This window comes from Heterocephalus glaber, unplaced genomic scaffold, assembly GCF_053883595.1.
Source record: "Heterocephalus glaber isolate CG9 unplaced genomic scaffold, H.glaber_assembly_v1.0 deba00000621, whole genome shotgun sequence".
In the NCBI taxonomy this organism is placed as follows: Eukaryota; Metazoa; Chordata; class Mammalia; order Rodentia; family Bathyergidae; genus Heterocephalus; species Heterocephalus glaber.
Window position 1 is genome coordinate 18,722,823 of NW_028258153.1, and position 26,236 is coordinate 18,749,058.

At 40.4% G+C, this 26,236-nt stretch overlaps 1 protein-coding gene across 19 annotated transcripts in view; it reads left to right on the forward strand.

Annotated features, from left to right (window-relative positions):
• The window catches only part of Ino80d (INO80 complex subunit D), an 87,706-nt gene that overhangs the window by 22,339 nt on the left and 39,131 nt on the right, over positions 1-26,236 (forward strand). For 17 of the 19 annotated variants that reach the window (XM_087206247.1, XM_087206250.1, XM_087206256.1 and 14 more), the window contains 2 exons: positions 819-1,570; positions 10,414-10,522. In XM_087206247.1, coding sequence (XP_087062373.1) covers positions 819-1,570; positions 10,414-10,522 — 861 coding nt within the window. The remainder of the gene's footprint in view (positions 1-818; positions 1,571-10,413; positions 10,523-26,236) is intronic. The other 2 variants (XM_087206257.1, XM_087206251.1) reach the window with 1 other exon arrangement.

The following is a 26,236-nucleotide window of genomic DNA, read 5'->3' on the forward strand; positions in this document are numbered from 1 at the left end:
GAGCAACTCAGTTCACCTAGAATTCCACTGTCCAGTTTTATTCTTTTATGTATCCTTCCATTCCTTTATTTTCCTCTTTTTTGGGGAGCAGGGGCATTGGACCCAGGGCCTCATGGATGCTAGGCAAGCACTCTACCACTGAGCTACATCCCTACCCCTGTATTTTCTTCTTGAGACAAGATCTCCCTGTGTAGCCCAGGCAGCCTTCCCTGTCTCAGCCTCCCCACGTGTAACACCACACTGAGTTTCTCTTCCATTCTCCTCACCTCCTTCTGTGTGTGTGTGTGTGTGTGTGTGTGTGTGTGTGTAAAGCACATAGTAGACACTTGATGTCCTTAAGGGTTATGTCATAGGGTCTTTGTGAATCTCCCCATGCTTGAATGGCATTGGAACAGGATTTTTTTCCGTAAGTGAATTTGAGGTGGTCCTTCAGACTCTTGAGGAGTTGCTCCGTATGTTGTGCATGGAGAGTAATGAAGTCCAGTGAGGTGCACAGACAGCTGTTTGTTATTTGGGTGCTCACTAGCTGGGTGTCAGGCCACCTACACATGTGCAGTGCACACATTTGCCTCAGCAAAATTACAGTGACTTGGAATTGCTCCAGAGTAGTGGAGGTTGCATATTAAATCAGTGAATGTCAAGAGTTACTGTAGATGTGCAATTTTTAACGTATTAGATTTCAAATTTTATAATATTTTAGTATATTAGTATTTTATCATATATACTCTGTTCTCTGTCTCATGAACACTTTCCTGTGTGTGTGTGTGTGTGTGTGTGTGTGTGTGTGTGTGTGTGTGTATGTATGTGTACTTTTAAAGGTACTGCAACAGCCACTTGCAGGTACTTGGCTTTATCCCGAAAAAAGAGAGGAAGAAAAAGAATGATCCTATAGATGAGGTAAAGGTCAGGCACCAGATGGATACCATGGCCTTCAGCCTGACAGTGCCCACGCTGGCCCTGAAGATGCCCAATGGACTGGATGGCATGTCCCTCTCTCCACCTGGGGCCAGGGTCCCTCTCCACTACCTGGACACTGAGTTTGAAGACCCGTTTGCGTTCAATGAGGAAGACGATGACCTAAAGAAAGGGGCAACTGTGAGAAGGAAGTTGCAGAGCAAGTTGGCCCAGAACCGGCAGCGCCAGAGAGAGACCGAGATTCTAAAAGTTCGACAAGAGCACTTTAGTCCCCCTCCTGCATCTTCCCAGCAGCAGCAGCAGCCTCCGCAGCAGCACTCCCACCTGTCACCTTTATCCACATCTTTAAAACCTCCAGCGCCACCACAGGGCTCCATCTGCAAGTCACCTCAACCTCAGAACACCAGCGCACCAGTGCAGGGAGTGGCCCCCACCACACTCACCATAGCACAAGCTCGGCAGGCATCGCACAAGAGGCCTCCGCCCCTCCTTCCAGCCAGCAGGGCTACTGCTGCGGACCTGCCCCGGACTGACCGGGTCCTCATGAAAGCCACCGCCTTCTCTCCACACTTCTCCTGCATAAGTCGGCTGCAGAGACTGGTGAAACTATACACCCAGAAGCATCAGCTGGACACAGATCTGTTTCCCCATTTAGGTGAGTGTTGCTCTCTTCTGCTATGCATGTCCTAGGCATATGGTGTAAGCTTCACTTTCTTGAGTGATAATTCTGAGTTTGGGAAAAATTATTTGGACTACTATGGTAACAGTAGAAATAGAAGCAATATAGAAATAGGACGTGAATAGAAGAAATATGAATGGTCAGTAAACAAATGAAAACCTCAATTTCCATGACAGGCAGAGAAATACAAATAAACTAACAGTGAATTACCAGATTAGCAAAAAGTACATTCAGTATTGGGGAGAATATGGTATCTCATACAATGTTGGTAATGTAATAATGTCTACTAATTTTTAAACATATGTATGTACTGGATATAGAGCAAACTCACTTTTGGAACTTTATCCTATGCAAAATATCAAAGTAGCAGAATATGTATGCAAGGATGTTTATTGCAGCATTAAAAATCTAAAATCTGGAAGTGTCTTGAATAGCCAATAGTAATATATTGTAGCACATACATGTTCTGTGAAACATTATTAGCTATTAAAAAAGTGAATACAATCAGTATCTTTTGAGCAGGACAGGCTTATGGTTGAACAGGTGGAAGAAAATCAAGAGGTGTTTTGTTATTCCATTTCTGTGAAAATGCATAAGGGACATGAGCATGCGCTGTAGGTATCTGTTAAGTGTGTGGATCAATGTCTTCCTATCTGTGTGAGCACAGTACAAGGGTGTTTGTACCGGATTGTTAGCAGTGGCTGCCACAGGTCAAACTGGCCAGGCTCTGCTTACAGGACATGGGAGTGGTGGTTTATATAGTTTCACCTGTGGTTAAACCATGTTCAACTTAAAAACTAAAACCTAAAAGATTGAAAAATTTTGCAAAAATAAAAAACATTTTTTGGAGACAGGCAGGCTTCTACTAGGTTGGCCCGGTTGGGCTTGAGCCTGCAGTGCTTCTGCATTCACCTCCCAAACAGCTGGTGTCACAGATGGGCTACACCCAGCCTGATTTCTAACTCTCTTTTTTCCTTGCCCATGCTGGGATTTGAACCCAGGGCCTCAAGCATGCTAGGCAAGCACACTACCACTGAGCTAAATCCCTATCCCAGTTTATAATGGAAAAAGAAAAATTTCACCTATAACATAATTTGTCATATATCCTTGTAGGAAAAATAATTATTGTCACATCTTTAATATTGTCTTCAAAATAGATTCCTAGAATTGTGAATTCTAAGATTCTCCATCTTCCTTCCCTCCCTTCCAGTACTTTTTCTTTCTTCATCACTGAGAATTGAACCCAGGGCCTTCCCACTGAGCTACATCTCCCCCCACCCCCAATTTTATTTGTTCTGTTTTTTTGTGTTTGTTTGAGTCAGGATCTTGCTAATTTGCCCAGGCTAGGCTTTAAGTTGTGATCTTCCTGTCTCAGCCTTCCAGAATGCTGGGATTACTAATATGTGTAACACCACTCCAAGCTTTTTTTTTTTTTTTAAGTCTTTTGGGGCTTGTAGGTGTGTAGGTCAGTGATATAATATGTGCTTAGCAATGCATGAGGCCATGAGTTTCATAACAAGCCCCCCCCCCCCCCCCCCCCCCCCCGCTTTTTGGTACCAGGGGTCAAACTCAGGACCTTGTGCTTGCCAGGCAAGCATGGTGCCACTGAGCTAAGTCCCTGGTCCCCTCTCCCTTTCTTGATATATGTTTCCAAAATTTTCTTGAGTTATTTTTGTCAGTTTTTCCTTCTTTCAGTAGCATATGTGAATGATGGTTTCTCTGCATCTTTATTAGGACTGGGAATTATTATTCTTCCCTTTGTAAATTTAACCGGAATTCTTATTTAATTCACATATTTTAGATCACTGTTTATCGAATTTTTGGCTTTGGACTTTTTCGCACTTAAAAATTGTTGAGTACAGCCGAGGATTTAGCTCAGTGGTTGTGGCGCCTGCCTGACAAGTGCAAGGTCCTAAGTTCGATCCCTAGTACCAAAAAAAAAAATTGTCGAGGACAGGATTACATGCCTGCAATCCCTGCACTTGGCAGGCTGAGGCAGGAGACTTGCTACAAATTCAAGTGCAGTTTGAGCTACATGTTAAGGCCAACCTGAACTACATAGTTAGACCTTGTTGCTTAAAAAAAAATAAATATTGAGGACACAGTGTTTTGTGTGTTATATCTATTGATATTTATTGTATTAGAAATTGAAGCTGAAAACTAAGAATATTCATTCAGAAAGGACTGTATAATAAACTCCCTATATGTTAACATGTTCTTTTTATGAAAAATAGCTATGTTGCCAGGTGTGGGGCACACACCTGTTAGCCCAGCACTGGAGAGGCCGAGGCAGGAGGATCACTGCAAGTTTGAGCCCAGCCTGGACTACATAGTGAGTTCAAGGCCAGCCTGAACCTTCACAGGGAGACCTTTTGTTTTGTCAAAAAACAACAGAAAAAGAAAAGAAAAATAGCTATGTTTTCCAAAAGAAAACAAAATACAAGAAACAGTAGCTTCGCATTGCTTTATATCGTTTCCCAACCTCTGTTCCTTGTAGCCCTGTCCACCCCTCCCTGCCCCTGTAGTACTGGGAATTGACCTCAGGGGTCTGGGGCATGCACAGCAACATTCTACCACTGAACTACCTCCTAAGCCCTTTTTATTTTGAAAGAATGTCTCACTGATTGGCCAGGCCAGCCTAGGTCTTTGAATCCTCCTGCCTCAGCCTTAGGAGTAGTGGGACGTGGCCACCATGCCTGGCTATCACTGGAAGTTCCTCAGAGATTAATCAGTCATATTGTGGGATCTGAAAGGATATCAAGGGATTTTCACACTACTACTTTAAAGTCCTTTAGTCTGCCTTGTATTTTGGGTGGATCGCTTTACTTGTGTGTTATTTCCTGTGTCGGTCACTTGGAAAATACAAGTAATTGCCTACTTCATTATACAAAATTTAAAACTCACCTTTGTTCCCACCAGTGTCATCAGAAAAGTCCTGACTATTGGGTTGTTACCAAGTTCTCGGAAGTAGCTGAAGTTTTCTGAAAACCAAGCCTTTGCGTGAAAACTCTGTTTTTATCATTGGGAATAGCACATGCCCCTTCAGGGGTAGTTTCAGTGTCCTAAGAGCCATAGTTTGTCCATCAGATATTCTTTCAGATAAAAATGGTGCTGAAGAAAACAGAAGTAGCTCATTGAGGTTGCAGGGAAACAGCCATGGGTGAACTTTCCCTTGAGACAGCTGTCCTGCTTTCTCTGCAGCAGGAGAGAAAGACCCGTGCTGGAGGGCCAGGGGCTCCTAGAGTAAGCGCATGCTTGCATGCATTTGCTGGGGACTGCACCCAGAGCCTTCACACCCAGCTAAATCCCAGCCCTTTTTTATTTTTTATTTTGAGTCAGGGTCTCATTAAGTTACTGGGCTGGGCTCAAATTTGCTGCCCTTTTGGCTCAGCTTCCCAGAGTGCTGGGAATGAAGCCCTGCACCTCCATGCTGGCTAATGTAAATGATCTTTAATAAACAAGAGTATTCTTTTTTTTTTGAGACAGGGTCTTCATTATGTAGTTCAGGCTGACCTTGAACTCACTATATAGTCCAGGCTGTCCTTGAACTGGAAGTGATCCTCCTGAGTGCTGGGATTACAGGCATGCAAAGAATGTCCTTAAATAACACTTTAAAAATTGGGGTCTCGGCCCAGGATTTAGCTCAGTGGTTTCACTGCCTGCTGCGCAAGTGCAAGGACCCGAGTTCAATCCCCAGCACCAAAAAAAAAAAAAAAAAATTGGGGTCTCACTGTGTACCCTAGGCTGCCCTTGAATTTGCATGATCCTCTTGCCTCAGCCTTCCAAGTGCTGGAACTGCAGGCCTGTGGCTCCACACCTGGCTCAAACAAAAACGTATTTTTAAACAGTGTGGGTCCTAGTGTGAAGAATATGATGACTAGTAGAGTTTAGTACCACTGCTTCGATTCATGTTAAAGAGCTGGCAGTTACCACCATTGCTTTTTTGGGGGGGGGGGACTTTGAGACAGATTCTCTGTGTAGTGCAGGCTGGCCTCAAACTCACTGTGTACAGTAGTCTAGGCTGGCCTAGAACTCAGTGATCGTCCTGCCTCAGCCTCCCAAGTGCTGTGATTACAGGTGTGCCCCACCATCACTTTTATACCTTCAGCATAATATCAACACAAAAAAGCAAATGATATTTTAGTATTATTTTGAAAATAATGTTGACCTAAGGAACCCCCTGAGAGATTTTGGGGACCCCTGATGATCTGTGGACCATATTTGAGATGTACTAGTCCAGGTTAGTAATATAGTTGGATATTTATTTGCTCATATCCTTTTTAGATACTATATTTATTTTTCCTTTTCTTTCATCCATTTTTATTAAAGTGTTCATTAATTGGTAAAAGCTTTTTATACATGTTTCATATTTGTTATAAAGCCTCTCCTCCCTCTCATTTACTTTCAAATATGTATTATCATTTTACAATTTACAACTTAGTTTTTTTAAGTGTCCCCTTTACTAGGTGTTGAACCCCGGGTCTTTACAGTGAGCTGCATCCTCAGCCTTTTTTTTTTTTTTGGTACTGAGGATCGAACTCGAGTCCTTGCGCTTGCGAGGCAGGTGGCAGAACCACTGAGCTGAATCCCCAGCCCCATTTTTTTGAGACGAGTCTTGCTATGTAGCTCAGGCTGTCCTTGTACTCACTATGGAGTCTGTGGTGGCCTGGAACTTGTAGCAATCCTCCTGCGTCAGCCTCCTGTGTCCTGGGATTACAGGCATGTGCCACCACACCCGGCAATCCTCAGCCTTTTAAAATTTTTTTCAGACAAGGTTTTACTACATCCCTAAAACTAGGCCTGATTGTCCTGCCTCATCCTTTTAAGAGTGCTGGGGCACAGTAGGGCTACAGTACAGGAGTGAAGATTTCACTTTTTTTTTTTTTTTTTTTTTTTGGTGCCGGGGATCGAACTCGGATCCTAGTTTTTGCGCAGCAGGGGCTGAAACCACTGAGCTAAATCCCTGGCCCCAAGATTTCACTTTTGAGTCAAGGCTTGATTTTTTTATTTATGTTTGAAACATCTACCCGAAACTTTTAAGCGTCAGTTCTTGTTCTTGGTTTTGTTGTTATTTTGCTTTGTTTCTGAGACAGTTTCCCACTATGTAGCCCAGGCTAACCTTGAATTCTCTGTGTAGCCCAGGCTGGCCTTAAATTTGAGACCTTCTTACCTCACCTCTGTGAGTGCTGGGATTACACATGTGCCACCATATCTGGATAGGTGTTTTGAGGCAGAGATGTAATTTTATGTTTTTCAAATGTTTGCCCCAAATTCTAACACTTATGGACCTGTAACTTTTTTTTTTTGCCACTGCGGATCAAACTTGGGATCTTGGGCTTGCTAGGCAGGCAGCGGAACCACTGAGCTAAATCCCTGGCCCTGGACCTGTAACTTTTAAAAAATGCATAATTGTGTTTATTTGTGGATGTGATAATTTTGTTTTAAATTTTTTTTTGAAACAGGGTCTCACTATGTAGCCCATGCGCCCTTGAATTTGTGGCAATCCTCCTGCCTCAGCCTCCCAAGTACTGGGATTACAGGCATGGCCACCACTCTTGGCTTTGTTTAAATTTCTGTGAGATATTATAACAATTTTTAAGCTTTTGGGATTATGAAATTTTTATTGTGTTGGGGGCTGATTTTTGAAAGCTTGCAGAAAAAGCATTCGGTCTTATCTTTTAAATCTAAACATACTAGAGACCTAAGATGTCAAAACAAGGGTTCTTCTGGAGAAATCAGAAATTGTCATGTACTCTTCAGACCAAGCACAGTCTATATTCATGTCAGCAAAGAGTGCTTAGAAAAATTTAGTCCTATAATCAGCTTTCACAGTCCTACCTGGGCCAGCTATATCAGTTACTACATTAAAACCGCTGATAATGAAGCCAAGATCAAAGGTTCACTTTATTGGGTAGTTTCATGCCAGCACACACTTCCAACTCAGATCCTGACTTCTGCAGAGAAAGTATAGGTATCATGATAAAAATTACTCTTCTGATCTTTTTTGAGGGGGGGCGTTACTGGGGATCGAACTTGGGACCTTGCGCTTTCGAGGCAGGTGGTGGCACCACTGAGCTAAATCCCTGGCCCTACCCTTACTTCTGCAGCAGAGAAAGAACACTCATCTTCTGGTTCTAAGGATTCTTTAAGGGGCACTGTGAAGGTTCTTAAGGACTGACCAATTGGCCCTGGAGCGCCTGGACCTCACCTTTTAGTATATTGAAGTCACTGCTGCTGTGCACGCATTAAGTGTTTCTTTATCCCGCCTACAAATTATTAATTACTGTAGTTGAAAGAAAGTCCTCACTTTTTAAGGTGACCTGAAATCCTAAAAGGTCATCTTGAACTAGGTTTGAAGTTTCATTATGCCAGTGGGCCAATGTAATTTAATTTTAAGCATTTATAATTTGCTTTTCAATTTACCTTTTCTTGATTTCTCTGTTTGGCAAATGTAAACTCATTTAAAACATGGAAGAAGTCTTTTAGGTCCATTTTTAAAACACTATTTAATGTGTGTCTTAGTTACTTTTCTAAGTAAGTATTGCTGAGACGAAAATACCCAACACCCAAAGTTAAAAGAGAAAAGGTTTATTTCATCTCACAGTTTATAGAAGTTTCAGTCCATTGTCGGCTGGCTCCAAGGCAGGGTGGCATGGCAGAGGAGAAATAGTCCATGGCAGGGCAGGGCAGGCAGAAGGCAGCCAGCAGCAGCCTGCCTCTCCCTTTTATCCCTTTCAGGCTACCTGCCGTTTGAGTGATGCCACACACATTGAGGGTGGGCTTTCCCATTATCCACACCCAGAACTATACCAAACCAGTCAGTGGACTTAGTAATCGTGCACCCTTAATACCAGCTTTACACACTGTAGAACCAGCCACCTCTGAAAAGCCCCACCTGTGACCATATGAGGTACTGGGGATTGAACTCGGGTCCTTGTGCTTGGGCAGCAGGCGGCAAAACCACTGAGCTAAATCCCTGGCCCTGGTCCATTGACTTTTGAGGTTCACAGAAGGAAGATATAAAATACTCTGCCAATTATCAAGATACCTAGTAAGTTTCACAGTGGTTTGAGTATATTAAAGCTGTGTGACCTCTGTGTTATACTTTAGGCTGTGCAATATCTATTTATCAATACCTCTTCAGGATATACATTTTAAAAGGAGAAAACCTTTATACAGGAAGCTAATAATTATCCTGTCATTAAAAATCATAGCACATAACAAAATAAGTAAGCATTGTTCATACTGTATTTCTACACTTTCCCCTCTAAACTTCTTTTATAAAATAGAGCACAAAATGTGGCAGCTTTTGTTCCAGAGAACTGAAAGAAATTCCAGAGCAGTGATCTGTAATCCAAGATACTCTGAAGGCTGAGGCAGGAAGATCACAAGTTTGAGGCCAACCTGATCAATTTAGTGAGACTGTCTCATAAAGTTTTTTTTTTAAAAAATGGCTGGAGGGCCGGGGATTTAGCTCAGTGGTTTCGCTGCCTGCTGCACAAGCGCAAGGACCCGAGTTCAATCCCCGGTACCAAAAAAAAAAAGGGCTGGGGAGCTAGGTATGGTGATGGATGCCTGTAATCCCAACACTTGGGGAGGCTGAAGCAGGAGGACCAATGTGAGTTCAAGGCCAACCTGGACTACATAGTGAAACCCTGTCTCAAAATAACCAAGTGGGGAAGCTGGGTGTGGTGATGCATGCCTATAATCCAGCACTCTGGGAGGCTGAAGCAGGAGGATCAGAATTTGGAGCCCAAAAATTACAACAAAAAAAGGGGAAAAAAACCAAGTTTGAGCCCAATTTAGCGAGATTTTAATGAGATTCTGTCTTCAAAATATAAAAGGACTGGGGCTATATAGCTCAGTGCAAAGACCCCGGAGTTCGACCCCAGCACAGCAGAAGTGGTGTGTGCAGGGGTGTTAGGAGTATAGCTCAGTGGTAGAGCCCTTGCTGAGCGCGCATGAGGTCCTGGGTTCAACTCCTGTGCTGTAAAAATGGAAGAAGGAGTGAGGGAAGGAGAGAGGAAGGGCAGAGGGATCCTGAACCCTTACAGTAGGATGCCATGGGTGTTCCCGCCTGCCCTGCTCATTTGGGAGTGGCCCTGTCTAATCAGTGGGGCCCTTTGGGGGGCATCTGCCTTTGCAAAGCTACCCCAGGACCCTTCTTTAGAGTATAAGTGATGCCAGTGGTACCTTTTGGCCTTTTTTTTTTTTTTGCCTGAACATATGTTAGACTTATTTTCTCATCAATTTTTTTCTTTTTAAAAATTTCTTCATTACTGGAGATTAAACCCAGGACCTTCACACTGAGCCACATCCCTCCCTCCTTTTTATTTTGAGACAGGGTCTTACTAAGTTGCTGAGTTGCCCAGGCTGGGATAGAACCTGCCATCCTCCAGCCTCAGCCTCCCAGAGTGGGATTATAGGAGTGTACCACCACACCCAGCCTTCTTGCACTTTCTTGAGTGTATTTTTCTGACATTGTTTTGTTGTGTGATAATTTAATACTTGGAAAAATTTTACCTTTTATTCCCCTGAACCTTCTTTTTGCTTGTGTTGTTTTTACTCCATTAGTGAAGTGTCTGACAGAAGTTTATCCTTAGAATTTATAGTAGGGCCTTTTTGGTATAATGCCATATTTTCAAACCTGAGTTTGAAATATCTTTGTAATAGAAATTAGATTTGTCAGGAGGCATTTATTCACACTATGATAATAGTTGGAGTAGGTGTTGGCTTATGTATTTCAGATACCTTTTTTACCTACATTTTAAAGAAAAGTGGATTTTTTCTAACTTGGCAATATTCCCTGTTTGCTCCAGGGTTGGACTGGTCTGAAGAGAGTGGAGAGGAGCTGGAAGACTCTGAGCAGGCCTCCCCATACCAGGTTGCATGGTCCGTCCGGGAAACGCTCAGATATGAAAGACACACGTAAGCCTTCCCTTTGGAGTTTTGTACTGCTGTAGCAGATATTGATTTCTTTCCCTTGTCTGTTCTAATGTTTTTATTTGGCTGGATCAGGTTTTATTGTAATGAGATAAAATAGATTCTGTTTGTGAAGAAATGTACCATATTGTTTGAACAATATGGTTTTTTTTTTTTTTTGGTACCGGGGATCGAACTCAGGTCCTTGTGCTTGCACAGCAGGCGGTGAAACCACTGAGCTAAATCCCTAGTCCTGGTTTCCTTGATAAATTTGCTTCTGTACCTTTTCCATTGATCCCTGAAGGAGCCAGTGGTGGGATGATTAGAGTTGAAAGGGACCTTGCGATTGTCTGATGCCGTTTCCTTGATTATAGAAGAGGGAAGCTGACCTCCCTGGCAGCCACAGAGAGGGCCACTGGGAGTCTCAGTCTTCTCCCTGTGTGTTCTTTGGCCCTATACCTTCTGGAGCTGAGAATACTGGTACTTTTACCTCACCCCTGTCTTGAGCAAGATCAATTCATTCTTTACTAGTTCTACTGTGCTAAAACATTTTCTAAGGTGGTTCTTCCTAGGAGTTCTTTGTACTTATGTTAAGCCAGCTGTTTCTGTATACATAGAGCCATGTTCAATCTTTTTCCAAGTAGGCCTCAGGCAGAAAGTTGTTTAAGGTCTGTAGACGATTAATGCACATCCTCTTCGGTAATAGGAAAAATACTGGCTTTCAGGTGGCTGCTTTAGCAACATAGGGATCCACTTGGTGCAGCATGAGGGTACCCAGAGAGATGCTTGGCTATGGGGCCAGAAGGTGACAGACTCACAGCCTCAGCTGATTATTTGTTAACACTGTCATGGTAGTAGATAGAGGAGACCAGCTTTCTGCTCCAGACTGAATCCTAGAAGTTCCCAGTATCATTGTATGGATATACAGTTTACATTATGGTGATTTATATGATTAAAAGTATGGTTTGTTAGCACACTCAGAAATGATTGGGCTTAGAAAAGTGATTCATGAGAGACTAAACGAGACACCACCAGAAGCCGTTTACAATCACAAATTTATTTGGGCATGGAATTAGTGCTAGGGCAGTTGGATTTTATTAATGGTAGTGCTGTTAAAATACAGAATGATGCATCCTTTTCAGCTGTCGAAGTTTCTCAAATTCTTGGCCCTGCCTTCCTTATCTTCCTGCCTAGACAGTACTGGAGAAGGCTACACTTTTCCCTCACTCTGCAGTTCATTTTATCTATCAGTCAGGACTGTTCAGTGACTGTTAGCATAATCTTTCTTTCAGATAGAGAGTACAGTAGGTTAGCTTAAGCTTCCTTAATCAGACACTGTCAGGCACGCTTCATGTCTGCCTAACTTGGCTTTTGGGATAAGTTTAGAAATTGCTGTGAGTTAGCATTAATAAATGCTCAGCATAATACCTGGTACACGGGAAATGATTAATAAGTAGTTATCCCTGATGTGGTCCTCACGGTAACCTGAACATCAGTATGAGTGTCTGCTTTGAATCAGGAGTGTGTGTATTCCATTTCTGCCTGCTGTTCTTGCAGAGTTGTTAAGGTACTTCTTTTGCCATTCTCAGCTGCTGTTGTCTCTGTAGTTGTGTACTTTCTTTGTTATTTTGGGGAACTTGCTCCCACTTTGACATCCAAGACAATCTGCTATCCAGGCTCTCCATTTCCTTAGTTTTTCTTCTTATACAAGTATTTATCTTTACTTCTTGCTCAGCTGTAGTTTGAATCGTTCTCCCTTCATTCTTTTCATTCATCCTGCCCGTTCTTGTTGGCTCTTAGCCTCCATTCTTGGGACACTTCCATTGGGTGAGAATGCGTTGGATCACCATCCAGACTGTGCCTACAGCCCCACACCTGTATCTGCCTCTCCTCTCACAGCAAGTCTTATCCTGTATTTTAAGCTACCAGTGGAACATCTGGACCCCAGTTACTTGTTGCAGCCACCTCTCCTTTATTGAACCTTGCTGTGTGTAAGTGCAGCAGGACTTGGAGAACTATAGCCAGTGGCCCTCTCTAGACTGTCCCATTATATTGCCCCAAGGTTTTGTCATGTAAAATGCCTCAATAAATTCATTGAATGTTTAGAAAGAAAACTAGCAGTGGTCTGCTCACCATGTTTCTGCCTAATGAGCCTTTCTGAGGAATTTTCTTGCTAAACTATGTTTTGAAGAAAATCTGGCTTTGTTTTGACAAAGTTTCTTGGTTACTTAGTGTAATTGTACATGTATTACACAACAGTAGATCTTTCAGGCTTTAACTTGGGTCTCTCAATATCGGAAATAATTTGTTACCTTAAATGTGTTATTAAGCAATGATAATTACTGCCAGGAATCGCTTACCTTTTCATACTCTTGCTGCTGTTGCTGTTTGTTTGCTTGTCTTTAAGACATGATCTCACTGTGCAGCTCATGCTGGCTTTAAACTCAACACAGCCTAGGCTGTCCTACCTCAAGCTCAGGACCATCCACCTCACCCACCTGAGTGCTGGGGTTGCAGGCATGGGCAACATGCTTGGTCTTTCTCATGTTTCATTGGTCACCCCCACGCTGGGGATCAAAACTAGGGCTTTCCACACTGAGCTACGCCCGAAGCCCTGTTGTTTCTTATTCTGAGACAGGGTCTTGCCCAGTTGCCAGGGTTGTCTTCAAACTTGCAAGCAATCATACTGCCTCAGCTTTCTGAGTAACTGGGATTACAGGCCTATGCCATCAAGCCCAGCCTGTTATATTCTTAATGGTGTACTTTGATAACAATTCGTGATTTTAATAAGTATAGTTTGACTCTTCTTTATGGTGGGTGTAATTGTGATCTGTAAGAAATCATAGCTTATCCCATGGTCAGAAAGCTATTTTCACATACTGTCTTCTAGAAGCTTTATTATTTTATTGACAATCTTCTTAGAATTTAATTTTTTATATTTTGTATATGTTATGCAGTCAGGTTAAGGCTTCTTTTGTTTTTGTTGGTTTAGTTCTGGGGATTGAACCCAAGGCCTTGCACACACTAAGCATACACTCTTGCCACTGACCTATCTATACCTGTAGCTTTCCTTTGCTTCAGTGCGTATGGTATTTAATGTAGAGTGTTTAGGATATGTAGTTTGGTGATAGATATTACTCATACAGTAACTAATCCAGTCCCCTAAGAATTAACTGCTCTTTTGAAAAGGGAATCAATCCTTCTTAGTGACCTAATGTCCTCTTAACTGCTCTGCCTCTCTGCTCATTGGCATTGGGGATCCAGCTCCCAACACATTAATTTTGGGGACACATTTGAACCATAGTGTTCAAATGAAGTTTCTAGTTTTAGTTTTTTGAGGAATCTCCATACTGATTTCCAGTTTAATTTCCACAAACAATATAGAAGAATCCCATCATTTCTGGACCCCAACCTTGCCAGGATTTGTTATTCATTGATTTCTTGAAGATAGCCATTCTTCCTGGAGTGAGATAGAAACTCAGTGCTGTTTTAATTTGCATTTCTCAAAAGGCCAGCAATGTGGAACATTTTTTAATGTATTTATTGGCCATTTGTACTTCTTCATCTGGTAAATGTTTATTTCAGATGACCTTTTTTTTTTTTGTTTTGGTATTGGGGATTGAGAGGCAGGTGCTGGAACTACTGAGCTAAATCCTCGGCCCCAGATGACCTTTTTTTGATTGAGTCTTTAAATTTGGGGAAGTCTAATTTTTTGAATATATTCTAGATCAGTGGTGGCAAACCTGCCACAGCAGGCTGTTTATATCATTGTAAGCTCTAAAAGGTTTCACCATCACTGTTATAGCTATTAGTCCTTTGTCTGAAAAGTAGCTGGAAAATATTTTTCCCCATTCTGCAGGTTGTTTCTTCACTCTGTTGATAGCTTCCTTTGCTTTGCAGAAACTTTTTTTTTTTGGTACCAGGAATTGAACTCAGGTTCTTGTAGTTGTGAGGCAGGCGGTGGAACCAGAGTTAAATCCCCAGCCTGGAAACTTTTTAATTTGATACGATCCTGTTTGTTGATTTTTGGTATTATTTCTTGTGACACAAGTTCTGTTCATAAAGTCTTTGGGTTTGCCTGTATCTTCAAGAGTTTTTACCTATTTTATTTTGTCTTCTAGCAGATTGTTTCTATTTTAATATTTAAATCTTTGCTACAGTATGATTTTAGTTTAGTGCATGGTGAGAGATACGGGTCTAGGTTTAACCTTCGGCATGTGGAAAGCCAGTTTTCCCAGCATCATTTGTTAAAGAGGTTATTTTTCCTAGGGTGTATGATTTTAGCACTTTAAAAAAATTTTTTTTTATTTTAGCACTTTTATCAAAGATAAGGTAGCTGAATGTGCCTGGAGTTGTTTCTGCATCCTCTATTCTGTTTTGTTGATCCACAAGTGTATTTGTTTGTTTTGCCAATGCTATGCTGCTTTCATCATTGTACTTCTGTGTAGTATAACTTGAAGTTTGGGATTGTGATGCCCCCTGCCTTGCCCTTGTTGATCAGAATTGCTTTTGCTATTCTGGGTCTCTTCTGCTTCCATATGAATTTTAGGAATGCTTTCTCTAGTTCTCAGAGAAAAGCTATTGGTATTGTGTTTGGGACTGCGTTAAATCTATGTAACAGTTTTGGGAGTATGGCCATTTTGACTATATTGGTTTTGCCTGCCCAGGGTTGGGATATCTTTCCATTTTCTGATATCCTCTTTGATCTCCTTTTACAGAGTACTGTAGTTTTCATAGTTGAGGTCTTTCACTTCCTTGGTTAGGTTAATTCCTTGGTATTTTCTTTTTCTTGATGCTATTGTGAAAGATATTGTTTCCCTAATATCTCTGTTAGTGAGTTAGTGAGTTTATTATTACTGTACAGGAACACTATTAATTTTTCAGTGTTGACTTTGCATCCTGTTATGCTGCTGAATTTGATTATTAGTTCTAGCAGTCTTTTGGTTGTTTGGGGAGTCTTCTATGTGGGAGATTATGTTGTCTGTAAATAATAATTGGACTTCTTTCTGATCTGTATGCTTTTTATTTCTTTTTTATTTCTTGGTTGGTTTGGCTTTTTGTTTTGTTTTTTGTGACAAGGTCTTGCTATGTAGTTCAGACTGGCTTTGAACTCATTATGTAACCCAGGCTGGCTAGCCTTGAACTCAGGGATCCTCCTGCCTCAGCCTCCTGAGGTGTGAGCCACTACACCTGGCGCCTTTTATTTCTTTCTCTTGTCTAATTGCTTTGGCTAATGTTTTGAGAACTATGTTGATCAGGAGTGATAATATGGGGATCTATGTCTTGTTTCTGACTTAAGAGGGAAAACTTTTAGCTTCTCTTCATTTCCTATGATGTTGGTCATTGGTTTGTCATAGATGGCTTTTATCAAATCGAGACAGAGACCTTCTGTACCTATTTTCTTCAGAGTTTTTTAAAATGATGAATAGATGTTGGATTTCATGAAATGCTTTTTGTGCATCTATGGAGATGGTCACGTGATTTTTGTTCTTCTGTTTGTGAGGTGTATTCTATTTATTAATTTGTGTATATTGAGCCATCCCTGCATCCTTGAAATGAAGCCTACTGGATCAGGATGCATTACATATTTTTTTTTTTTTTTTTTTTTTTTTTTGGTACCAGGGATGGAACTTGGGCCTTTGCACTTGCGAGGCAGGCGGCGGAACCACTGAGCTAAATCCCCCGCCCCTGCATTCCATATTTTAGATAGAATTTGTTACATGTCTTCAGTGTTTTCTTTTAGTCTGTGACTTGCCTTTTTATTTTGTTAATGATATCTTTTGCTAAATTCAGACTTTTAATATTAACAGAAGCCCAACTTAATGGTACTTCTTCTTCCTTTTATGGTTAGTTCATCTTGTTTACCATTGTAAATGTCTGACTCTTCAAAACGTCATAAACATTTTTCTCCTCTGTATTGAGGAACTATGTAGGTTTAACTTTAAAATTTAGCTATGACTCATGTCAGTTTTTTTATGTGGTGTAGTTGTGGTCAGGATTCATTCTTTTGGGCCAGGTGTGGTGGTGTACACCTGTTATCCCAGAATTCTGGAGGCTGAGGCAGGAGAATCGCAGTGAGTTCCAGGGCAGCCTGGGCTACACAGTGAGTGCAAGGTCAGCCTGAGCTATGCAGTGAGTCCCAGTCTCAACCCCCATCGTGATTTTATTCATTTATACGTGGATATTTACCTACAAAATGTATTTTTAATATATGTGAGTATTTTGTCGTTACAGTAATATTTGTTGAAAGCACAGTTCATTTCTCATTCATTTGCCTTGGTACCTTGTTCCAAATTAATTGGCCATACTGTATTGGTATGTGAACCAATGTTTGAGCTCTGATCAGTTCCGTTTTGAACTCTTCGGTTCCATTTGGTAAGTTTTGAATTTTTAGGCCACTTCAGGTTTACTTATATACTTAATTAATGTGGCTATAGAATAAGTTTAGAAATTCAGTGGTTTGAATCCTGCAACTTAATTATTTTGCCATTGTTTTGACTACATATTTGAATTTCATACAGAAATTCTAAAATCAAATTATTTTCTACAAATCATACTGTTTGTGATTATGGTTTCCCTTATAAATTAATTGTGGACAGTTGACATTTTAACAATATTTTCTTCGTAATTCATAAATACAGGGTACAACTCTAGGTCTTTTTTTTCCTGGTACAGTGATTGGACTCAGGACCTTAGGCTTGCGAGACAGGTGTGGCGCCATTGAACTAAATCCCTGGCCCTATATTTTTTGTCACTAGTGTTTAATTTTTGTTATAAATGTCTGGCATATATTTTATTAAATTTAGCGAATTCTAGTAATAGTTTCTTGCTATTACTTGCTAATGATAGGTTGACGAGAAGTTGTCAATACTATATATTCTGCAGTTTTGATAAATTTCTTTAATTAGTTGTAGATGTTTTTGGATAAATTCTTTGAGTATGGATACTTTTACTTCCTTCTATTTTTATGCCTTTTACTCCCATTTCTGCCTTTGTTGTACTGGAGAAGATATTTAGTAATGTATTGAATAGAAATAGTGAGGATGGACATAATTGCCTTGTTTTAAAAATTATTGATAACATATAGAATTTTGATTTAAAATAACTAATTTATTGGGGTTTCATTTGTTTTTCACATGTACTTGACTATCTGTTTGTTTGTGGTTTTTTTCCTTTTGGAGACAGGGTCTTGTTTATGTAATCCAACCTGGCCTTGAATTTGCTAAAGTAGCCCAGGCTAGCTTCAGACTCAGTCCTCCTGTCCCAGCCTCCCATGTGTTGTGATTACAGGCTCTGTAGCACCACACTAAGCTTCCTGTTACTCTTTTTTTCCTTCTTATTAAATGTCTCATGTATAACTTTTATATTCATAATTCCAACTTTTAGGGTCCTTGTAGGTCTAAACTTGTCATTCTGTTTATTTTTTTTTATGCAAAGTGGCTTACCTCCTCCTTTGGATGATTGGTTTTGTTGTTTCTGCACTTCTGGAATTTTTTAAAAAAATTTTATTTTATTGGTACATTTTAGGTATACAATATAATGACATTCATTATTTGAAATTTGCACCTTTACATAATCTCTCTTGGTTCTTATTTTTCCCCCTTCGCCTGCCCTCCTTTCAACCCCTCCATCCCTCCCTATTTACAAAGACTTTGTTTCTAGTTTTTCATTTTCTCCTATTAATTCCATTCTCTTCCCCTACCCCTCCCACTTCCCCTTCCCCTTTGCCCCTTTTCTTCCTATTTCATATTATCTATTACATCTTTTAGTCCTTGTTTACACTTTCAGTTTCTCACGCTAGAGAAACTATTCAGTATTTACACATGTATGTTGTATTTATTTCACTTAAGAGTATCGGCTCAATGTGCATCCATTTGGCTATAAATGTCTCTAATTATCATTTTTATGGCTGAGTAATACTCCATTTAAAAAAAAGCACATTTTCTTTATCCAGTCTCCAGTTGATGGGCAATTGTGCTGCTTCCAAGTTTTAACTATTACAGACTGTGCTGCTATGAACATGGGTGCGCATATATCACTGTGGTATGATTCCTTTAATTCTTTGGGGAAGGTACCCAGCAGGGGAATAGCTGGGTCAAATAGGACTTCTAGTCTTAGTTCTTTGAGGTATCTCCATACTGATTTCCACAGTGGTCGCATCAGCCTACACTCCCAAAAGCAGTGGAGCAGGGTTCCTCTTTCCCCACAGCCCTGCCAGCATTTCTTATTGGTTGATTTCTTTTAAATGTGGGCTTTATTTATTTATTTATTTATTCATTTTTTGCCCCATTAAGTTTATTGGTACATTTTTGGTATAAAATACAGTTACATTCATCATTGGGATCTTGTACCATTACATGAGTCTCTTGGTTCTTATTTTTTCCCTTTCCCTTGCCCTCCCTTCACCCCCTCCACCCTTCCCTATTTGCAAAGACTTTGTTTCCATTTTTTTCCTTTTCTCATATTTTTTCTTTTCCCTTTTTTCCTTTCCCCTGCCCCCCCCACTTCCCCTGCTCCTTGAGACCTTTTCTTCCTGTTACACAATATCAATTATACATTTTTTAAATTACAATATCAAGATCTAGGAGACATTACCACAGATTTTACAGAATTTAAAAGGATGTAGAAAGCATATTACAAAAATCTGTTTTGAAATAAATTTGACAACTTCTAAGAAGTACCTTGGAAGACAAATTAATGAAACTAACTCTGGAGCAAATATAAAATTTGAATAGCACCTATTAAAGAAAGTATATTCCTAGCTTGAAAACCTACCTATATGACAACAGCAGGCTCATACACATTTTAACTGATAAATTATATCAAACAATTAAAGCAGAAAAAAGGAACACTTCTCCCCTCATTGTAGGAAATCAACATTGTGCTAATCCTAAAACTGGATAAAGATAATAGAAGAAAAAGTATGAACATAGATAGAAATTTGTTTAACAAAACAAATTATTAGAAGTCAGATCTGGCAGTATGTAGAAAGTGGTTTTATTACAGGGATGGCAGTGTTGGTTCAGCATTGGAAGATCCACCCCCAAAAGTCATCATTTTAACAGAGGAAAGGAAAAAGCTGTATGATCCTGTCACTAGTTGGAGAAAAAGTATTGGACTAAATTCTACAGCTATTCATGGTAAAAGCTATCAGGGGACTAGAAGTAGAACAGAACCTTCTCAACAGATTAAAGACATGTCCTCCATACTTCCAGCGAGAACGCCTTATATGAATGGAGAAGATACAATGCTTTCTCCTTAAGGTGGGGAACAAGGGCAGATATGCTTACTCTTTATCTGTCCATTAAACTTTGAAACCTAGGCCCCACCAAAATAGCCTGGCAATAAAATGACACAATTAGGATAGGACTCGCAAGGTAGAAGCAAAATCTTTATATGTAGATGAAATCATCATCTACCGAGAAAATACTAAGAAATCTCTAGGAGGCCCTAGAACTTGTATTTGAATTTAGCAGGATTAGAAAACACAAGGTATATATAAAAATTCAGGTCTGTGTATACTTGCTATAAATGAAGAATTGGATATTGAAATTTAAAAGTTATGTAGGAGTACAAAGGACCTAGAAAAGTTGAAAAACAAAAACAAAAACAGTGTTGGAAGACATTTAGTACCTAATTTTAAGACTTCTTCTAAAGCTACAGTAATCAAGAGAGTGTTGGTGTAAGGAAAGACGTATAGATCATTTGAATAAAACAGAGAATCTAGAAATAGAACCCCACATATATGGTCCACTGAGTTTTGAAAGATTATTTAACATTAGCATTTTATAGAATATAAACTCAATTCAAGAGCCGAGGAAGAGATAGTGTTTTCAGCAAATGGCACTAGAACACCTGGTATCCGTATATAAAAAATTAACCTCAACCCTTTATTTCCATACATGAAAATAACTTGAAGGGATCTATGAACCTAAATATGAAAGCCTAAAACTATAAAACTTTAAGAAGAAATTATAAGGGAAAACGTTTATGAATTCAAGGTACGCAAGAACTACCTAGTATACAAAAGACATAATGTATAAAAGAAAAAAATTGATGAATGAGATTCCATCAAAATTTAGAACTTTAAATGACATCATTAAAATGAAAAGTAGTCCTTAAACAGACCATATTTACAATGCATAGAACCTATGACCAGAATATATAAAGAATTCTTAGAGCTCATTAATAGACAACCCAGTTAAAAAGTAGACATAAGATGATAAATAGCCAGTATAGCACAAGAAATGGTGTGCAACTCTAGAATCAGAAAAATACTAATCAGTACAACAACAAGATTGAATTATACACTCATTAGGGAGATGAAGTTAAAAGTTTTAAAAGCCTTGTCATGACTTTCTTTTTGTTGGATTCTCCCCCTTTGCGTCTAATTTGTCACGACCAATGGATTCATTCTGCTGGGTTTCCTAGGGTTGTGATCCTCATTCTCTTTTCCTAGGGTATTGTCTAAAATTTTTTGGAGTGCTGGTTTGGTATTCATGAAGTTCCTGAGGTGCTCTTTATCATGAAAGTATCTTTTATTTCTCCATCAATTTTGAAAGACAGTTTTGCAGGGTACATCAATCTGGGTTGGAGGCTGTTTTCCTTTAGGGCTTGAAATACATCACTCCAAGCTCTTCTTGCCTTGAGGGTTTGCACTGAGAAGTCTGCTGTGATTCTGATGGGCTTTCCTTTGTATGTGATTTGCTTCTTTTCTCTCACTGCTTGTAGAATTCTGTTCTTCTGTTGGATTTCTGGAATCCTAACTATTATATGCCTATGTGTAGATTTTTTTTGATTAAGCCTAGCTGGAGTCCTATATGCCTCACTTATCTGTATGTCAAGTTCTTTTCCCCTCCTTGGGAAGTTTTCTGCCATCACTTCTGTGAGCAGTTGTTTTTATGTCATCTGCACTCTCTCCTCTTTCTTCATTGACTCCAGTCAGTCTTACGTTATTCTTCTTTGCATCTTTGCATCGTCTAGCAGCTGCTGGATTGATTTCTCATGTTCCTTTACAACTTTAAAGCAATTTTTCTTTTCCTGGTCACTAATTGCAATCTTATATTTTATATGTGAAATTCTATCCTCACATTGGTTCATTCTGCTGCGCAGACTTTCAATGAAGTTTTTAATCTCTTGGAAATCTGTTTGCATCTGTTTTATGGATTCCATTTGTTTCCTATGTTGGGATTCCATCATGTTCCTCAGATCCTGTATTTTGTTATCTGTGTCCTCTCTAGATTTATTAATCATGTCTTGCACCATGAGCAAAATCTTTACTGTTATCTGAATAATTATTTCTGATTTCATTTTTCCCAGATCCTCTTTTGTTGCCAGTTCAGAGAGTCCAGGTGGTTGAGTATCAGATTGTTCCATTTCGTTTCTCTTTGGGTGTGCTATAGGTGATCCAGAAGTCTGTTTCTGAGGCTTATTCATGTGTCTTCTCATTTCCACGGAGGCGGGGTGGGGGTGCTTCTGGTGCCCACGTGGCTCACCTTCTCTGCCCTACAAGTGTGGGATGGTGGTGGGGGATCTTCCTTCCGGGTTCTTGGACCAGCTCAGCTTCCCTGCCCTAGGAGCTTGGGATGGTGGTGGGGGAGCTCCCTTCCAGGTGCTGGGACTGGCTCAGCTTCTCTGCCCTAGGAGCTTAGGATGGCCGTGGGGGAGCTTCCTTCTGGGTGCTGGGACCGGCTCACCTTCTCTGCCCTAGAAGCTTGGGATGGCAACGGGGGAGCTTCCTTCTGGGCACTGGGACCCAGGTTGATTTCTTGATAGCAGCGATTCTTTCTGGAGTGAGGTGGAATCTCAGCATTGTTTTCATTTGCATCTCTTGAATGACCAGTGATGTTGAACATTTCTTCATATGCTTATTTGCTATTTCTACTTCTTGGTCTGAGAAATGTCTCTTCATTTCAGATGCCCATTTTTGAATTGGGTCTTTAAATTTGGGGGGTCTGATTTTTTTAAGTTCTTTATAGATTCTATATAGGATACCTTTGAGGAAGAGCAGGTGAAAATTTTTTCCCACATTGTGGTTTGTCTCTTCACACTGTTGGTGGTTTCTTTTGCTGTGCAGAAGCTTTTTAATAAGAAGATATCCCACTTGTTGATTGTTTGTGCTAGTTCACGGGCAACTGAGGTTTTGTTCATAAAATCTTTTCCTACACTAACATCTTCAAGAGTTCTTCCTAAATTCTTTCCCAAACAGTTTAGTGTTTCTGTGTTAATATTTAGATCTTTAATCCATTTTGATTTTAGTTTAGCACATGGTGAGATATATAGGCCTAGTTTTAATCTTCAGCAAGTTGAAACCAAATTTTTCCAGCACCATTTATTAAAGAGGCTATCTTTCCTCCAGTGAGGTTGTTCGGCTCGTTTGTCGAAGATGAGGTGGCTGAGTGTGTCTGGAGTTGTTTCTGCATCTTCTAATCTGTTCCACTGGTCCTCAGGTCTGTTTCTGTGCCAGTACCATTCTGTTTTTATCACAGTAGCTTTGTAGTATAGTTTCAAGTTGGGGGTTGTAATACCCCCTCCCATGTCTCTGTTACCTAGAATTGCTTTTGCTAATCTGGGTTTCTTCTTGTTCCAAATGAATTTTTGGTTTGTTTTCTCCAGTTCTGTGAAGTATGCTGCTGGGATTTCAACTGGAATTGCGTTGAATCTATATAGCAGTTTGGGAAGTATGGCCATTTTCACTGTGTTGATCCTTCTTACTGAGGAGCAGGGGATGGGATGTCTGTCTGTTTTCTGATATTGTCTTCAATCTCTCTTTTCAGAGTGCTATAGTTTTCAGAGAAGAGGTCTTCGATTTCTTTTGTTAGGGTGTGGAATCTTAATTAAACTATTTCTTTTCTTTTTTTTTTTGGTACCGGGGATCGAACTTGGGTCCTTGCACTTGTGCGGCAAGGCAGCGAAACCACTGAGCTAAATCCCTGGCCCAATTCAACTGTTTCTTGTTGGATGGGACTGTACGTGAGCAAGTGCCCTGAGAAGATCAGCCCATGTCTTCCTTTTCTCTCCCTTCCTCCAACTTCAGCTTCAGTTCTCAGTTTTTTTATTGTTATTTACTTTTAGCCCCTTTAGGATAAGATTGCTTCCATTTCCTTTGAGAACAGCAGTTCATCTATGAGTGTATCTTATCCAGTATGTAGTAGCTTTTGAGTGGCAGGCTCCCTTACATTAGCTAAACTTTCATAAGCATTTCATTCTTTTGCTGTTATTTCACCTGTTAGCTCTGTGTGAATGACTCCCAAATTATTTTATCATGTCTTATCATTGCTTTGTGTTTTAATCACCTGTTGGATATCTCATCAGCTATTCTGTCAATAACTTAAATTCAGCATTTATAAAGTTAGACTCATTTTTTTCTCAGTATCTATTTAGTTTTCTTTATATAATTCCTTTCTGATTCCCTTGTTTTTATCACAGGTGTTTGTTGTTTTGTTCTCTGTGTGTTGGATACTGGGGATTGAACCCAGGGCCTCATGCATGCTAGATAAGTGCTCTACCAGAGGGCTACATCCCCAGCCCTGTTTGTGTCTTATTCTGAGGCACAGTGTAGCTAAGTTGACCAGACCAGCCTCAAATTTGTGATCTGCTGGTCATAAATTTGTGATCTGCTTGCCTCAGCTTCCTGAATTGCAGTTGAGTCACCATGCCCATCTGTTTTTTGTGGGGTTTTTTGTGCAGGGCATGGGACTCGGGACCTTGCACTTGTGAGGCAGGTCTCGGAACCACTGAGCTAAATCCCCGGCCCTCTTCTGTTGTTTTAATAAAGTAAACCGTAACTTTTTTTTGAGATAGGGTCTTGCTGGCCTTGAGCTCACTGTGATCCTCCTGAGTGCTGAGATTACAGATATGCACCACTACAGCTAGCTCAGAATGAATTTTATTTGGAGAATTTTATGTCATGCCTTGAGTTTATGGACAAGCCTGGAGTCTTAGAATGTCAAGTTTGGGATTTATTGCTGTGTTTGTGTTTTGTCAGTAATGTCTTAATAATAATAATACCTTCCTTAGTTGTGATTTTTGCAGATCCCGTTTCTTTTCATTCTCTTCATCTGGGGAAGTGGACAGAGCAGTTATATCTCTCCTGTCACAGATGAGGGAAGTTAAAGATGAAAATGAAGTAATACTGTCCTGCAAACGCACTAGCTACCAGGCCCTGTCACTGCCACCGAACTGAGGAATTGGGAATTGACCTTTCTCCTCCTGGTGCCCCTCCTCCTCAGCACCAGGTCTGAAATGGTACCACTATGGATCTTAGCATTGGCCGGCCCATACCTGCAACCCCAGCATTCTGAGAAGCCGAGTGAATGATCACAAGTTCCATCCCAGCCTGGGCAACTTAGTGAGACCTTATCTCCAAATAAAAAATAGAAAAGCACTCGGGATATAGCTCAGGGCAAAGGCCCTGGGTTCAATTTTCAGTACTGGGGAAAAAAAATATGAAGCAGTTTGGAGACTTCCTAGATTAAGTTCATGTGGAACTGCGCCAGTCCACAAACTGCTTGCTACTAGTCTGGGACGAGGTAACCATGAAAATTACGAATATGCCTTAGAAACTTACAGTTGTGTCACATGCCTCCCTATCCAGTGCATCTAAATTTGAGAGGCTCTGATATACTCCATCGTCCCTGCAGTAATTCAGGTAACAATTTTGACAAGTGATTATCCAAGCTTTACCTTTCCTGTAAGACCTGCCCTTGCTTCTCTCTTCCTGTTTTATAAATAGTACTTCCATTTTCCTAGTTTTGCAGAGTCAGAGCTGTTGAATCATTTTTTACTTTCTTATCCTTCATGTTCAGTTGCCAAATTGAATTAATTGTTTTATGATACTGGCCTTTGTATGTGTTGTTCTTTGCATTATCTCTGTGGCTTCTTGTAGTTACTCCCCTGTCTTTCCAGGGTTAGTTGTTTACTTTGAAATCTCTCTCCCTACCCTGAGTAGGGTCCCTTACTTGGAAGCACACTTTGTACTTTAAATTACTTTTGGGATGGCGGTATAGTGGCTCAGTGTAGAGCAGTTGTCAAACATGTGTGAGGTCCAGGGTTTGATCCCCAGCATCACCAAAAAAATGAAAATAAGGAATTCCTTTGTCTGAAATGAGATTCACTTTTTGCTTCAGATTTGCTCTTACTCTGGTTCCTTATTTTATAAATGGTACTACTGTCCTTCCTTAGTTTTTGCTAATGGAAACTGCTAAGTAATTATTAACCCTTCCCATCTTCCTTCCCTAGTAGTCAAAGCCTGTCTGTCTCTGTGGACACTGGCTTATGCTGTTTTATTCTTTTTTTTTTCTGGTACCAGTGATTGAGCTCAGGACCTCGAGCTTGCCAGGCAGGCACTGTGCTACTGAGCTAAATCTCCGGCCCTATTTTATTATTGTTAGATGCCCCTATTTTCCTTATCTTCAACTTTTTGTTTGGTTTTTTTGAGATAGGGTCTTGCTTTGTAGTTCAGGCTGGCCCTGAACTCACTATGTAGCCCAGACTGGTCTCAAACTCGCAGCAATCCTCCTGCCTCAGCCTCCTGAGTGCTAGGATTACAGGTGTGCCCCACTACGTCTGACTCTCATTTTCAGCTTCTACTGTTTCTTCAAGGGTTGTTTCTGTTGTCATCCCCTTTCCAGGGCCTTTCATCCAACAATCTTTCCAGTGAACCTGAGTAGCTCTGTATCTATAAGTCACATGGACTTAGTGCTGCCTGTCTCTTTGTGT